At 49.2% G+C, this 16,932-nt stretch overlaps 1 protein-coding gene across 4 annotated transcripts in view; it reads left to right on the top strand.

The window, feature by feature from the left end:
- dlg4b (discs, large homolog 4b (Drosophila)) overlaps nt 1-16,932 on the top strand; it is a 50,819-nt gene that overhangs the window by 21,583 nt on the left and 12,304 nt on the right. For 3 of the 4 annotated variants that reach the window (XM_086267223.1, XM_086267217.1, XM_086267230.1), the window contains 5 exons: nt 12,075-12,125; nt 14,784-14,908; nt 15,099-15,268; nt 15,738-15,874; nt 15,956-16,106. In XM_086267223.1, coding sequence (XP_086123349.1) covers nt 12,075-12,125; nt 14,784-14,908; nt 15,099-15,268; nt 15,738-15,874; nt 15,956-16,106 — 634 coding nt within the window. Of the gene's footprint in view, nt 1-1,162; nt 1,576-12,074; nt 12,126-14,783; nt 14,909-15,098; nt 15,269-15,737; nt 15,875-15,955; nt 16,107-16,932 lie in introns of those variants that run through there. The other variant, XM_086267237.1, reaches the window with a different exon arrangement.

The following is a 16,932-nucleotide window of genomic DNA, read 5'->3' as shown; positions in this document are numbered from 1 at the left end:
CCCGCCTGCAGCTGTGACTGAGCAGGCGTGTGGTGTGTGGTGCTGTGATGTAGCTCGGTACAAGTGTAATAATAGAACACCATCAGCAGCAGAGTGACGGGGTCACAGGGTGTGGAGCTGACTCATCCTGATGTCACACGGTCAGAATCCCTGGAAAGGTCCTTGAGGAGGCTGGAGGGGGTCAGGGTGACTGTGCTCAGAGGTCCTTGTCCAGGTTTTAGGTCCTGGAGGAGCTTGTTAGGGGCAGGTGAGGGTCTCTGTGGGGGCTCTGAGGTGTTTCATGTGTCCTCGGGTCTCTGAACATGTTCCAGTGATGTCTGGGGTTTGATCTGAAGGTTTTAGGGTCCTGGGATCACTGATGAGAGATTCCAGGTGTTTAGGAGGACCGTTGTGTGTCAGAGGACGTGCTGGATGATGCTTAACAGGGTTTAAGCGGTTTTATCAGGTTTTGAGGGTCTGAACTTAAAGGTCCTTGGAAGCTCAAAAAAAGAGTGCAGGGGCTCACCACAGGGAGGCTCCAAAAGGTTGGAGGGCTCTCAAGGAGCTCTGTGGAGAAGTGAGGAGGTCTGTGGGAGGTCCTGTCACATCCTCAGGTCTCTGATCAGAGCTCCGCTGTTGAAACACTTCCAAAGAGCTGTTCCCAGGTCAGATCTGTGCACTGGGGTCGCTGTGATGTCACAGGCAGCAGGTGAGGTCAGCCCCAGTCCCCCGTCCCTCATTTACCCCATCATTAATATTCACAGAGAGAGAGAGTGAGGTGGTGGGGGTCAGGCCCACAGCCACAGGGACCTCTCCTTGCTTAATTACTGACACACACACACAGTGTGGGCCGCTCGTGCCCACTCTGAATCTGATGCTCTGCCTCTCTCTCTCTCTCTCTGTCGCTCGTCACCATGGCAACGGCAAGAATGGCAGAAAAGGGAGAGATGAGAAGAAGGGGATGTGGGGGTGGTGTTGCCATGGCAACAGCATTAGCCTGAGTATGTGTGTGTGTTTGCTGAATTACCCCCCCAAATTTCTCTATGCCCCCCTCCTCCTCTTCGTCTTCATCTTTTATCTCTCTCTCTCTCTCTCTTGGCGATGGTGACATCACAGAGGGGAGGGGATTCCTTCAGAGAGCGAGGGGCGGTGGTGGTAGAGAGACACAGACACAGAGAGAGAGGGAGAGAGGTGTGCAGTGAAGCATGAGGAGGGTCGAGCGAGGAGAGAGCGGAGGAGTGATGAACAGCCTCTCTCTCTCTTCAGTTTTCCTCGCTCGTCCCTCCGTCTCATTTCTCTCCATCAGGAGCAGGATGCTCGCTCGCTCTCTGTGAGCTGTCGGCCATGTCTCTGCGCTCCGTTAACGGGATCCGACGCCTCGCAGGGTTAGCGGGTTTGTGCTGAGCGCGACCTTCCTCCTCTCTCCTTCTTCTTGGTTAATTATTCATCCGTCTCTACGCCGCCGCTCTTTATGTAACCGCTTGCTGAGGAGAGAGACAGGAAGTGATGTTCGTGTCCGTGTGGTACGCCAAGAAGATGGGACGACGATTCATCAACAACGTACGGAAAGCCAAGAGGCACAGGCAGAGGATGATGGTAGGACACCTTCATTTTATAGCCCTCATTAGCACGCCATTGGCTCCACAGGCCAGGGGGCGGGGCCTCCGGCCAGGCCAATCGTGTGGTAACCGAGGTGAAGTTTGAGTGAGTGTAATGGCCGTCTGTGTGAGGTGGAGGGTAAAATGTGTAGCTGTGGGCAGGTTTCAGGTTCATGGATCCATCCAGATGTCAGACGCAGTGACATCACCACAGCTGGATCCTGTTTAAATGACATGTGTAAGTACCGATGAATATCACGGCGACGGTTCACACCGATCCAGCTGTCACCACCATCATCATCGGCATCATCAAGCCCCAGAGGCCTGAAGTCCTTACCTCTGCTGACCGGCACTGTGAACGCAACGCGATGCGTTTGAGGGACCGAGTGCATCTGCCTCCAGCTGTGGGAACCGCTGCATGCTGCATGCATGTGTGAACTCCATTTACCATCGTCATCAGATCTGTAGTTAAACGGGGTGTTAAATGTGTGTGTGTGTGTGTAAAGCTTAATGAAGAGGACGTCCCGGTGGTGTTTGCCTGCTGTCCTGGTTTCATCACTATAATGTTTAAATACAGCTCATTGAAGTGTGATCACATGACCACAGGCTGTATGGCATCACAACCTGCTGGTCTGTGTGTGAAGCTCAGGCCTCTAACTCGGTGGATGTTTCTCCTCCTGCTGTTCCCATAGTGACTGCAGATTCTCGTAACTACAAAATTCTATTCATCAATATTTGTATTTTAACCTTTGAGAAACAAAGATCAAGAAACTGAAAAAAATCCATCAATGCAGAGAGGTCTGTTAACACATAGTGAGTGAGAAAGGTGACTGGAAAGGAAAAACTCAATGCATCATGGGAATCCCCCGGCAGCCTACGTCTATTGCAGCATAACTAAGGGAGGATTCAGGGTCACCTGGTCCAGCCCTAACTATATGCTTTAGCAAAAAGGAAAGTTTGAAGCCTAATCTTGAAAGTAGAGATAGTGTCTGTCTCCTGAATCCAAACTGGAAGCTGGTTCCACAGAAGAGGGGCCTGAAAACTGAAGGCTCTGCCTCCCATTCTACTTTTAAATACTCTAGGAACAACAAGTAGGCCTGCAGAGCGAGAGCGAAGTGCTCTAATAGGGTGATATGGTACTACAAGGTCATTAAGATAAGATGGGGCCTGATTATTTAAGACCTTGTATGTGAGGAGCAGGATTTTGAATTCAATTCTGGACTTAACAGGAAGCCAATGAAGGGAAGCCAAAACAGGAGAAATATGCTCTCTCTGATTGTGCATGCAATGCATAATAAGAAACAGAAAGTTAGCGGCCATCCAGGTCTTTATGTCTTTAAGACATTCCTGCAGTTTAACTCATTGGTGTGTGTTATCTGGCTTCATGGACAGATAGAGCTGGGTGTCATCTGCATAGCAGTGTAAATGTATGCTATGTCTTCTAATGATGCTGCCTAAGGGAAGCATGTATAATGTAAACAGAATTGGTCCTAGCACTGAACCCTGTGGAACTCCATAATTAACCTCAGTGTGTGAAGAGGACTCTCCATTTACATCAGGGGTCCCCAATCTCAGTCCACGAGGGCTCACCCTGGGTCAACACACCTGAATCACATGATTGGTTCATTACCAGGCCTCTGGAGAACTTCAAGACAGGTTGAGAAGGTAATTTATCTATTTAAATCAGCTGTGATGGATCAAGGACACATCTAAAACTTGCAGGGACACCTACCCTCGTGGATTGGGATTGGGGACCCCTGATTTACATGCACAAACTGGAGTCTATTAGATAGATATGATACAAACCACTGCAGCGCAGTACCTGTAATACCTACAGCATGTTCTAATCGCTCTAATAGGATATTATGGTCGACAGTATCGAACGCTGCACTGAGGTCTAGCAGGACAAGCACAGAGATGAGTCCACTGTCAGAGGCCATAAGAAGATCATTTGTAACCTTCACTAAAGCTGTTTCTGTGCTGTGATGAGCTCTGAAACCTGACTGAAACTCTTCAAATAAACCTCTGCAGATGATCTGTTAGCTGTTTGACAACTACTCTTTCAAGGATGTTTGATATGAAAGGAAGGTTGGAGATTGGCCTATAATTAGCTAAGACTGCTGGGTCTAGAGATGCTTTTTGAGTAAAGGTTTAACTACAGCCAGCTTGAAGGCCTGTGGTACATAGCTGATTATTAGAGATAGGTTGATCATATTTAAGATGGAAGCATTAATTAATGGCAGGACTTCTTTGAGCAGTTTTGTAGGAATGGGGTCTAAAAGACACGTTGATGGTTTGGAGGCAAATGGCAAGCAGGTCTGGCCTGGATCTGGTATTAAGGCATCTGCTGGCATGGTAAGATGTATGCCATCCAGATATGGGTCAGTCCTGGCATAGATTGTAGTGTTTATGTGATGGCATGCCATATCTGGTTTGATTGTGGTTTGGTGTATGTGGCCCAGGCTCATAGAAAACAGGTCTTCCCTGGATCCGGCATCAAGCTGGCACTTCTGACTGACTGGTGTTATGGCAGAGTGTATGTCAACCACATGTGGGCCAGGTCTGGCAATGATGGCACTATTTATGTTCCTATTTTTTCCTATTTTAGTTAGAAAACCCAAATGCCATGTTGCAGTGCTATACTGCTATGGTAGCCAACGTAGTAATTATTGAAGTTAACTCAGAAAGATCAATTGGAGAAAAAGAGTCTAACTTAACATCAATGGTACTGAAAGTAGCTGTAGATAATATTACATCTGTGGGATGATTTTGAGTAAACTGCATTAAGAAGTTCATGGAGTCATTACTGGTTACCTGGACTGGATCAGCTGGGTCTCTGAACCTGCAGCAGGTTTAATGTCTCTGATGGATCCTGACCTTCAGCGTTCCTCAGCTCAGCTTCATTCATTCAGGAAACGAAGCAGGTCTGAAGGATGTGATGGTGATGAAGATGAAGGGCTCCTCATCTTCAGCGTGTATACCAGATCAGTAACAGCTCAGCTTGTGAGGACTCTGCACAGCTGCTCACTCACAGAGCTGTGATGGATGTGAGAAGATGGTCCTAAACTCTGAGAGCAGCAGAGTCACTGTGAGGCCGAGAGACATAGACTCACAGTAAGAGAGAGAGAGCGCTGTCAGGGGTAACGAGGAAGAGATTTAGTTGATTCACACAGATTAAACCTCTCTGTCAGTCTACCTCTCTCACCCTCTCTCTGTTTATAGTTTGTGGTGTGTTTTCTGGTGTGTGGTGTGGTGTGGCATTGAGGGTTTGTTGGAGGTTCTGGAGGGAGTGCTCTCAGCTCTGAAGTTCAGCCTGGTGGTGGTTCTGGTGTGAGCTGCCAGGTGAAGGAGGTTTTATAAAAGTCCAAAAACTCCAGTCCAGCTTTCTGATCACTCTCAGAGTTTTTAAGTGTGCCAGTGACATTTTATTACTGCACTTTTCTCAGATTACAGGCTTAAACAGGACTCCAGGATCTCCTGTATGGAGACGCTGAGAGCTTGAAATGATCGCTGGTTTGGGTTGTTTGTGCTCCTTAGAAAGCAGAGAGGGTTCGGGCTTTCTCCTCTCTGTTGTGGTCCCACAAATGTCAGCTCAGTTTTATTTAATAGCCCAGAATCACAAATCAAAGAGATGCCACACGAGATGGAACAATTCAGCATCATATACGTGGTTATTATTGAGCTCTGGGAGCCCCTCCTCCTAAACTCAGGTCTGGTTTGAACGTTCTGGTCTCAGACTGTCAGCGTATGCAGATGATGCTGTTGTAACTAAACCAAGTGATGAAACGTTTCTGAAACACAGTATGAAACATTTGGAGAAACCTCCTCGGCCAGAATAAACTGGGTCAGGTTAATGGTGAGGCTGTGATCGTGGGGAGAGGACTGCAGAGGACTGTGTTACTGTGGACTCACCTGGAAACAAGGATGGTGCTTTATTAGGGAGTCATGTTTTGGAAACGGTAGAAGCCAGACTGAAACAGAAATGGATCTTACCTGAGCTGTCATTCATGAATAATCTTTCTGCATCTGTGCTGTGGCATCGTCTGTCTCCTGTGGACCCTCCTGTCGACCTTTATTTGCCAAACTTCAGTCAGTAATCGTAGACTTTTTTTGGACCTTCTTCACTGGGTCCCACAGAATCTTCTGTTTTTACCCAAGAAACAGGATGGAGGTGAAGGACTTATTCACCTGGCCAGCAGAGGGCTCTGCTCTCTGTACAGAGATGGTGAGTGGCCCTGAGGACTGAGTGTGGAGGCCGGTCACAGGGATGGTTCAGACTGGCTGTGGGAGGTCTGGGCCAGGCTGAAGGACTCAGTGCTGAAGGAGTGTTTCTAATGACTTTTCATCTAAGACTTTTACTAAGAGCTGGTCACATGTGTGACTCTCACGTCTGGGTTTCTAAGAACTCGTTATGTTTGGGACTCGTTTTAATGTGAAAATTCTCATGTGGTAAAGTGTGTGGACCAACCGTGGACCAACCGTGGACCAACCGTGGACCAACCGTAGACCAACCGTGGACCAACCGTGGACCAATCGTGGACCAACCGTAGACCAACCGTAGACCAACCGTGGACCAACCGTAGACCAACCGTAGACCAACCGTGGACCAACCGTGGACCAACCGTGGACCAACCGTAGACCAATCGTGGACCAACCGTGGACCAACCGTAGACCAACCGTGGACCAACCGTAGACCAACCGTGGACCAACCGTAGACCAACCGTGGAACAACCGTGGACCAACCGTAGACCAACCGTGGACCAACCGTGGACCAACCGTGGACCAACCGTGGACCAACCGTAGACCAACCGTGGACCAACCGTGGACCAACCGTGGAACAACCGTGGACCAACCGTAGACCAACCGTGGACCAACCGTAGACCAACCGTGGAACAACCGTAGACCAATCGTGGACCAACCGTGGACCAACCGTGGACCAACCGTGGACCAACCGTGGACCAACCGTGGAACAACCGTGGACCAACCGTAGACCAACCGTGGACCAACCGTGGACCATGCTCCTGCTCTGTCTGCTGCACTCTGTGTCTTCCTGCCTCTCTCGCCCTCTCTCTCTCTCTCCTGCTGTCAATCTGCCTCTCTCGCCCTCTCTCTCTCTCTCTCGCCCTCTCTATCTCTCTCTCTCCTGCTGTCAGCCTGCCTCTCTCGCCCTCTCCCTCTCTCTCTCTCCTGCTGTCAGCCTGCCTCTCTCGCCCTCTCCCTCTCTCTCTCTCCTGCTGTCAGCCTGCCTCTCTCGCCCTCTCCCTCTCTCTCTCTCCTGCTGTCAGCCTGCCTCTCTCGCCCTCTCTCTCTCTCCTGCTGTCAGCCTGCCTATCTCGCCCTCTCTCTCTCTCCTGCTGTCAGCCTGCCTATCTCGCCCTCTCTCTCTCTCCTGCTGTCAGCCTGCCTCTCTCGCCCTCTCTATCGCTCTCTCTCCTGCTGTCAATCTGCCTCTCTCGCCCTCTCTCTCTCTCTCTCGCCCTCTCTATCTCTCTCTCTCCTGCTGTCAGCCTGCCTCTCTCGCCCTCTCCCTCTCTCTCTCTCCTGCTGTCAGCCTGCCTATCTCGCCCTCTCTCTCTCTCTCTCTCTCCTGCTGTCAGCCTGCCTATCTCGCCCTCTCTCTCTCTCCTGCTGTCAGCCTGCCTCTCTCGCCCTCTCTCTCTCTCCTGCTGTCAGCCTGCCTCTCTCGCCCTCTCTCTCTCTCTCTCTCCTGCTGTCAGCCTGCCTATCTCGCCCTCTCTCTCTCTCCTGCTGTCAGCCTGCCTCTCTCGCCCTCTCTCTCTCTCCTGCTGTCAGCCTGCCTCTCTCGCCCTCTCTCTCTCTCCTGCTGTCAGCCTGCCTCTCTCGCCCTCTCTCTCTCTCTCTCTCCTGCTGTCAGCCTGCCTATCTCGCCCTCTCTCTCTCTCCTGCTGTCAGCCTGCCTCTCTCGCCCTCTCTCTCTCTCCTGCTGTCAGCCTGCCTCTCTCGCCCTCTCTCTCTCTCTCTCCTGCTGTCAGCCTGCCTCTCTCGCCCTCTCTCTCTCTCCTGCTGTCAGCCTGCCTCTCTCGCCCTCTCTCTCTCTCCTGCTGTCAGCCTGCCTCTCTCGCCCTCTCTCTCTCTCCTGCTGTCAGCCTGCCTCTCTCGCCCTCTCTCTCTCTCCTGCTGTCAGCCTGCCTCTCTCGCCCTCTCTCTCTCTCCTGCTGTCAGCCTGCCTCTCTCGCCCTCTCTCTCTCTCCTGCTGTCAGCCTGCCTCTCTCGCCCTCTCTCTCTCTCTCTCTCTCTCCTGCTGTCAGCCTGCCTCTCTCGCCCTCTCTCTCTCTCCTGCTGTCAGCCTGCCTCTCTCGCCCTCTCTCTCTCTCCTGCTGTCAGCCTGCCTCTCTCGCCCTCTCTCTCTCTCCTGCTGTCAGCCTGCCTCTCTCGCCCTCTCTCTCTCTCCTGCTGTCAGCCTGCCTCTCTCGCCCTCTCTCTCTCTCTCTCTCTCTCCTGCTGTCAGCCTGCCTCTCTCGCCCTCTCTCTCTCTCCTGCTGTCAGCCTGCCTCTCTCGCCCTCTCTCTCTCTCCTGCTGTCAGCCTGCCTCTCTCGCCCTCTCTCTCTGTTATATAAGTGTATTGGAGCTGCAGCGTCTCCAGAGATGAGCTGAATGAAGTGAACTGTGTGTTTTAGTGTTGATGCTCGAGCCTTCAGGGACTGAAGCAGAGTTCACTGTGTTACTGACACTCACACACACACACACAGACACTCACACACACACACACACTCACACACACACACACACACACACACACACACACAGGTTTACCCTCATCGTGGGCATCCTGCTGTATCTGGCCCGTTGGTCGTCGCCTGTTTCTGCCTGATTTTAAATCTTTGATGCTTGATAACTTCTCATGTGAGCGTCACACAGACACGGCTGATGAATTCATGAACTATTAACAGATTCATATCGCACAGCGAGCGCCTCTAAAACAACAGACAGAGGCACTCTTTAACAGAGCCTGCTAACTAAATTACATCACTGTGTTTCCACGGAAACGACCCACAGCTCAGGATAATGTGATTTCCACACTGAGCTGTGATAAGAACACAATATTCTTTATTAATCATATAAACTGCAGTCATGAATGTGTGAACTCACACCTGTAAGCTGCTGAAACGCTCACCTGTGCCAGGCCCGTGATGTCACATGTTACCATGGTGACTGTGGAGGTTACAGGTGTGTGTTTGTACATAGTGCGGGTGTCCAAATTCATGGACTGCATCCTCCTGAGGACGCGTTTATAGAGCGATTAAGTCACAGCGACGCGACGAAGGCTGTCCAAATTTGTAGACTCCTCCGAATGCAGCCGACAAATGCGTCCTCCTTTTCCCCGAATTTGAAGGATGGGTCGGGTGTGTCCTTCGTGGCCCACCATATCCCAGAATTCATAGCTCGGCCCAGCCAAACTCCAGTTTCCAACAATGGCGGCCGCTGCTAAGTTTTAATATTACTCTTGTTACTCTTTCTGGGTCACAAAATAAACTTTTAACATATTGTCAGGCGAGAAAGTAGTTGTGTAAACATCAAATATCTGCTCGGTTTATCAAGATATCCCATATTTGCAAAAGTGCTTCGATGTTTTCGGAGGCGTCTGTTACCCACCATCTCGATAGCTAGCCGAGAGCTCGAGGGTCACTAGAGCTGCCGAGAACGGCACAACTCCCGACACATCATTTTCAGATCCCCGTGGACTTTTGCTACTCAGGTTAAACGTGAAATATAGGTCACTTAGACAACCTAAAAATGTTATTGTTGGGTTTTTTTCAGTGTTTTGTTTGTTCGTGAGTAAATCGGTTTGGCTGAGATTAAAGTTATTAGATTAGATTAAATAAAACTTTATTAATCCCCCGGGTGGGTTCCTCCTTGGTTTTCACACAGCTGACTGAACGTCAAACAGAAAACTGATTAAACAGAAGTGTGAGACGGTCGAGAGTTTACGCCAGTGTCCTGTTATATTTTGTCCCACGTAGACTTCGAAGGCCGGGTCCTCAGGAGGATGCAGCCCATGAATTTGGACACCTCTAGTGACTCTGACTACATGAATTTAAACGTGCATAGTTCAGACACCTGATAGGGTCTTTGTCTGTGAACAACAGCACGATGAAAACCGTCTGCAGGCTGGGACTGGTGGTTCCGTCATGTTGGTTTAATGTAATGTAAGGAAAACAGGGGCCTGGGGCCCCCTGAAAACAGACTGCAGCCGAGGCCCTGAAGCACCCACCTACATTAGAGCCTCAGTTCCACTGGGATCTACTGGACAGCGTGCACACGTCTACCACTGTTTAACACATCAAGTTCTCCATTGTTGTGTTTGTGTCACACACATGACATCACAGGACTCGTGCCGTGTTGCTATAGCGACCCCGACGTTGGGTTTGTTTGTTGTATGACAAACATTTTAAATAGTGACATAAACAGACTTTCAAAGAAGTGACTGAGGTGGGACTCATCTGTAACAAAAACCAGCCGTAACCAAGTAAAGTCAAGTAGAACCGAGTAGAGTACAGTAGAGCAGGTGCTAGTTAGCTAGCTAGCTTAGGTGGTGGGTTCATGGAGGTCCTGATCCCTTCACTCTGGTCCTTCTCAGGCTCCAGCTGTGTTAAAGACCTCCATCAGTGTGACATGGGTGGAGGTTAGGTGGAAGTTGCAGATCAGTGGGTGAAGATGCTTCAGCTCTCTGAGCTGTCAGGATACAGATGTTGTGCTCCTGTATCCAGGTGTGTCAGCAGGAAACAGCGAGTGTTATATTAAGGTTTAACAAAATGTGGGCCGTTTATTTGGCTGATGGGAAAAAAACACAGAACAAAGACAAAGCGAACTGGGACAAAACTAAAGTGGGAGCAGCTAAGACTAACCATGAAAACTATGACACAAGAACATGAGCATGAATCTGAGCAGGAGCACAAAAAAACCCAAGACCTGAGTGACCTGAAGCAACACAAACAGATGACCCGACTCTGAACGACTTAAATATACAGCAGGGTAATGAGGGAAGTGGAAACAGCTGACACAAATGAACATCACGCCACATGGGAAGCAAAGCTAAACACACTGAACATGGAACATCAGTTTTCCTGTGGACTCCTGGTGGAGCAGAGGTCTGCAACAACACCACGCCAACGGACTTTCAAAATAAAACAGGAAGCATGGAGAGACATGAACTCGGACACGAAAGCTTGACACAAGAGAGAGGGAGCGAGAGAGGGACACAGAGGAGAGACACAAGGGGACACGGGTGATAACACAAACTGGACTAAAACTCAACTAAGTCCTAACTAATAATAACAACACAAGAACATATTTCCAAGAAATCACAAACCCCGCCCCCTGACAGGGAGGCCATGTTGGCTCAGTGTTGGTGTGATGAGCTCCAAATACAGTACAGCTGATAAATTTACCAGCTGCTGCCTGTGGAGCTTTGATCAAGCATCAAACATCCTGCAGTTATTTCTATCTGCTTTAAAGCTTTTATTAGCTCCTATTTTTATTACAGTGTGCGGATTAAAGGACGTCCAACCCTCAGACACGTTTTCTAACACACAGTTTACTGTCAGAGAAGCTGCTCCAGCTGTTTCCTGTTTGGATCATCTGAACGTGTCACAAACAGAGACGCTGTTACAGTGTATCTGTCTCTGCTCCAGCTGTTAGCAGCTGTTTCAGTAACCGCTTTGCATTTCATAAAGAATGACTGAAAACTAACAGCTCACCTGTACACACACCTGCAGGAGCTCTGACCCCTGTTTACAGCTCTGTGTATGTGTTGATGGTCAGAGCTGTGTGTGGGCGGGTCTAGGATCAGGTGACCCTGAACCCTCCCTCATATCTGCAGCACATGTCCCCCCCTCACTGAGCCTGGCCCTTCTGGATGTGTTTGGCTGGGTGTAGAGCAGCCTGATGGAGGCTTTGAATACATCAGGTGTAGCTAGCACAGCGCCTGCTGACAGCTTTAAATGGCACTGATGGAGCTGCACATCTGTGGCTGTCAGTGATGTCATGATGATGTCATGAGAATCATGATGTCAGGTGTGCTTCAGGACATGAAGGACAGAGGACATGCTGGGCGGTGTGTGTGTGTCCTCCTGTGATAACCTGTGTAAGTGTGAGGTAGAGTGTGTGTACAGCGTGAACAGCTGGCATGGACTGATAGGCTCCGCCCCCAGCTACCCTCACCTGGACAAACGAAGAAGGCGGGTGGATGATGATGGATGAGCTGTGAAGGGTTTGGTCACATGACTCAGTGAGGTGTGTGGTTAATGAGTGGAGAGAGCGCCACAGCAGGAAGTGATGTAATAACCGTGTCTCCAAGCTCTCATGAGTGCTTGGAGCAGATGATATGAGAGTTGGTTGCTATAGCTACGGCTACAGTTGCCCAGGTAACCGGGCCCCTTGAGGGCTCAACAGCTGTTACTATGGAGTTGCCGTGGCGATGAGCAGAGATATTCTGGGATGTGATTTAACTCTTCATGTGTTTATTTTTTTTACAGATGAACGGGTCAGAGGGAGAGCTGGAGTACGAGGAGATCACACTGGAGAGGGTGAGCGCACACACACACAGACACACACACACACAGACACACACACACACACACACGTGTAGTGGTGAGAAACACTCCGTCCTCGCGCTCCTTCCAGCTCGTCTCCGCTCTGTTTTTAGACGCATCACTCTGATTTAAAAGCCGCCGTCACCCTCTGAATGTAAGCCACGCCCCCCTGACATCAGCGGGTTATTTTTAGCTCCTTTTACAAATCAAACCAGTGAACCTGACGTTTAATCAGCTGGTCTCAGATCTGCTCACAGAGGCACAGCTGTCAGCACACACAGGAGTGATTTCATGAGTCACCTCCCATCAGCCCTTCATGCACTCTGTGAGGATGATGATGAGGAGGAGGAGGATGGTGAGGATGAGTGTGGAGGTGTGTCAGAGACAGCGGGTGGACAGAGACACTAACATCTGTCCTCAGTGAGTGAGAAGTCTGCAGACACATCTGCATAATTCATGCACAGCTGATCATTGAATACGAGCTGCAGGCAGAAACACCACAGAAGAAGAAAACAGGAAGTAAATGAGATGTTCCTGTCAGGGCTTATGATGATGATGATGAAGGTTTAGCTCTGCTGTGAAGACACATTAGTGAAAGGGCTGCTGGGTAATATCAGGCAGGACTGACCTCCATCAGGCAGATGGTCCAGAGAGCTGCAGGAGCATGAGGAGGATTAGATTCAGCCTTGTTAGAGGACAGGAAGGTGAAGCTCGTCTCTGTGGACGTCTTCAGCCAACAGCTCGCAGCTTCCTGCGGTCATGTGGACAGCAGCTATCATGGTGACACCATCACAGGAAGTGGAGCAGAAACATCTCCTCTGCTCCGTCAGTGAAGCTCTGACTGAAACAGCTGACTAACTGCTGTCATGGTAACCTGCTGCTGAGGCTGAACTCAGTTCACACTAGGGCTGGGCGATATGACCCAAAATTCATATCTCGATACGTTTTAGCTGGATGGCGATATACGATATATATCTCGATATTTTTTAAAAGCCATAAAGTAAGAACGAACAGAGAGTTCTTAGTCAAAGCTGTGTCCCAGATGTCACACGGGCACTTTTATTAATATACAGCGTAGATGTACATGAAGAAATTACTCAAAAATAAATGATCAGCATCTATTAAATAATAATGCTCTATAAATAAAAGAAAACTGTTGTTTTTGTGCATAACAAAAAGCTCACAATTGTGCAGTCAAAATGTAAACTAACAGACGCTGAGCAAAATAACAAGCAGCTGCTCTGTTCCCAACTTCTACTGCGTGACTGACAGCCTGCAGTTTGAAATCCTCTTTGTAACCGTGTCTCTTACAGGTGCCATTTATGGTCCTTATATACACACAGTACAGTAATATTACGTTGAAGCACAGTGCGTATCACTCCGCGAGGCTCCTCGGTAACCATAATGCTCTGGCAATACATCAAGCGCTGCAGCTTCGTAGCTTACCAAAGTCGTACTAAAAGATTTATTGACAGATTGCTGAGCGCTGTGTTCCACAGAAAATTGGTTCGTGGTCATCAAGCACAAGCAGAATTCATACATAAGGCGCGCTGTCAACTTTTGAGAAAATGAAAGGATTCTAGGCTGTGTAGCCCCTCTGGGCTGCATGGCGTTAGCGTGGTTAGCTCGTTAGCGTGGTTAGCTAGCTAACACGTTGACACCGTCCAGCCCCACGCACGGGGCGATGCGCGGTAACTCGTTAACAGAGATTTGCCGTGTCCATCTTGTCGCTGCCTGCAGGTGAAGCTATGGGGGAGGAGGGGGAGTTGTGTTCAGTGAAGGAGAGGCGAGGCCGAGTAACGTTGCGTAAAGACGAAAGTGGACGAAAGAGAGGCAAACTTATGGCTCCACAACTATAATTATAAAGTAACATAGACTATATCGATATAAAGGATATTGTCACATCTTATATCTCGTATGAAAATATATCGATATTTTTAAAAAACTCGATATATCGCCCAGTCCTAGTTCACACCATGAGGCCTCTCAGCCCAGTGACAGGTGTCAGCTCCTCAGGACGTCCTCATCGGGGTCCTTTCAAAGTGAAGGAGCAGCAGCTCCACTTACTGGATGTCCGACTTACTCCCCCTGTCTCTAACAGAGACCATGAGCAGAGGAACACTGGGTCTGCTGGACCAATGAACCTTCAGCTTGTCTTTCTTCACCTCGTTGCTCCATCATGAAGGGAACTAACAGCACAGAAAGCAGGATCTATAGAAAACAGAATATAACATTATGACCAGAAGAATAAATAATACAGAACATAGAACCAAAATTCAAGATTATCAAAAATACAAAACCAGAAAACACCAAATGTCTCTTCAGCCTCTCTCCTCTTTCTCCCCTCTGAGAGCTGAAGATCCAAAAGTCAGCTGGTTTGGACATCAGTCTGAGTCTGATAAAAACGTCAACATCTGCAGAGCTCCAGGTTATCCAGCTGTGCAGTAAGCTAACCTGACAGCTGCATAACTCTCCTAGGCCTGGGCTGGCTGTTTGTCTTAGATTCACTCCCAGATTTGATTTATGAGCTCACTGAGCTCATGGGCCAGGTGCTGGTGTAAGTGGGGGCTCATCCGGGATCCACATACAGGGAGACCCAGGTCTGCATCAGGTACAGTGTGTTCATGTGTGTGTTCACGTGTGTGTGTTCAGGGTAACTCTGGTCTGGGCTTCAGCATCGCAGGAGGAACCGACAATCCTCACATCGGAGACGACCCCTCCATCTTCATCACCAAGATCATCCCCGGAGGAGCCGCTGCCCAGGACGGACGCCTCAGGTGCACACACACAGAAACACAAACACACACACAAACAGACACACACAGAAACACACACAGACTGCTTGTGCTTGTGTTCTCTGAGGACATGAAGCTGAGCCTCTCACCTTTAAAGGACCTGATCACCCCTGAGCCTTCAAACAGCTGTTTGAGGAGGTGACAATGACTCTCCCTCTCTCTTCATCTCCAGGGTGAACGACAGCATCGTATTCGTTAACGATGTGGACGTCCGGGAGGTCACTCACTCCATCGCTGTGGAGGCGCTGAAGGAGGCGGGGCCTGTTGTCAGGCTGTACGTGCTGCGGAGACGCCCACCGAGCGAACGCATCACACAGATCAAACTGATGAAAGGACCCAAAGGTGAGACAGGAGAGCAGCTCTTATGTAACTGTGATTCCAGCTGCTCTGCCGCCCTCTGCTGGACTGTTAGAGTCATTACAGTTCTTAAATACTTTATGTTTTATGTCAGCAAAAGAAGAATTAGAGACATGACAGAGGCTTCATACAGGAGATTCACCTTTATAACCCTTTATACTCTGATTCCTCAGCAGGACACTGTAGTAATGTTTAATAAACCTGTTATAAATACAGTTTGGTCACACAGGAAGCAGAAACACACCTGAACGTGTCACCTCATATGGAGCCAGTCACACCTGGAGATTTATTACTTTATATATTTTTAACATTTTGTGACGCACTGATTACGTCAGTAACATATTTTAGTTCATCACCTTTTTAATCTGTAAACGTTGTTTGCCATGAGTCAGTTTGATCTTCATCACTCGCTGTGTTCTGGGTTTTGTTAATCTAACCCCGCCCCCCGGTGCAGGTCTGGGCTTCAGTATAGCGGGCGGCGTGGGGAACCAGCACGTCCCTGGAGACAACAGCATCTACGTCACCAAGATCATCGAGGGCGGGGCGGCACACCGTGACGGGCGGCTGCAGATCGGAGACAAAATCCTGGCGGTACGTGACATCACACGTGTTCTCTCTGACACGCTAAACTGATGTGACTGTGGTCTAACGTGAGGCTCCGCCCCCCGGCAGGTCAACCACATGTCTCTGGAGGACGTCCTGCACGAAGACGCCGTGTCAGCCCTGAAGAATACAGGAGAGGTGGTCTACCTGAAGGTGGCCACGCCCACCTCGCAGTACATCCACCCAATTGATCGATACAGCCCCCCCGACCTGACCAGCTGTAAGTACACCTGTACAGCATCACACTGATTAGACCTGCTCACAGGTTGATTACAGTGATAATACTACAGTAATATTGTAAATAATACTGCATATCAGTCATCTGTACAGATGTGAGTTCACTCTGAATGATGACTTTAGTTTCCCTGCAGCGCCACCTAGAGGACAGATGTGCACTTTCAGCTCAGACCAATTCTAAACTCCTCAGAAGATGAAACCAGGACACAGTCAGGCTTTAAAATGAGTTTAATGAGGTTTTCCTTCAAGAAGCTCCAGGAATGTTTGATCCTATCAGGCTTTGATCCTGATGCAGGTGAACTCAAGACTCAGACTCAGAGGAAGGTCCAGGATGTTTGCTTTACTATGGATAAGAGTGTCATTCATAACAGATTAATCCAGAATACTGTGTCAAACACACAGTCAGCAACCAGTTAAACCTGTGATCCAGATGTTAGACCTGTCCCTGATCCAGATGTTACACCTGTGTCCCTGATCCAGATGTTAGACCCGTGTCTCTGATCCAGATGTTACTCCCGTGTCCCTGATCCAGATGTTAGACCCATGTCTCTGATCCAGATGTTAGACCTGTCCCTGATCCAGATGTTAGACCCGTGACCCTGATCCAGATGTTAGACCTGTCCCTGATCCAGATGTTAGACCCGTGGCCCTGATCCAGATGTTAGACCCATGTCTCTGATCCAGATGTTAGACCCGTGACCCTGATCCAGATGTCAAACCCGTGACCCTGATCCTGATGTTAGACCTGTCCCTGATCCAGATGTTAGACCTGTGACCCTGATCCAGATGTTAGACCTGTGACCCTGATC

This window comes from Aulonocara sp. 'chitande type north' Nkhata Bay, linkage group LG3 (assembly GCF_057382095.1).
Source record: "Aulonocara sp. 'chitande type north' Nkhata Bay isolate Kocher_YH1m ecotype deep benthic linkage group LG3, A_spYH_male_GT1.1, whole genome shotgun sequence".
In the NCBI taxonomy this organism is placed as follows: domain Eukaryota; kingdom Metazoa; phylum Chordata; class Actinopteri; order Cichliformes; family Cichlidae; genus Aulonocara; species Aulonocara sp. 'chitande type north' Nkhata Bay.
The sequence above is the reverse complement of the archived record's forward strand: the minus strand, read 5'-3'. Positions and strand labels throughout refer to the sequence as shown.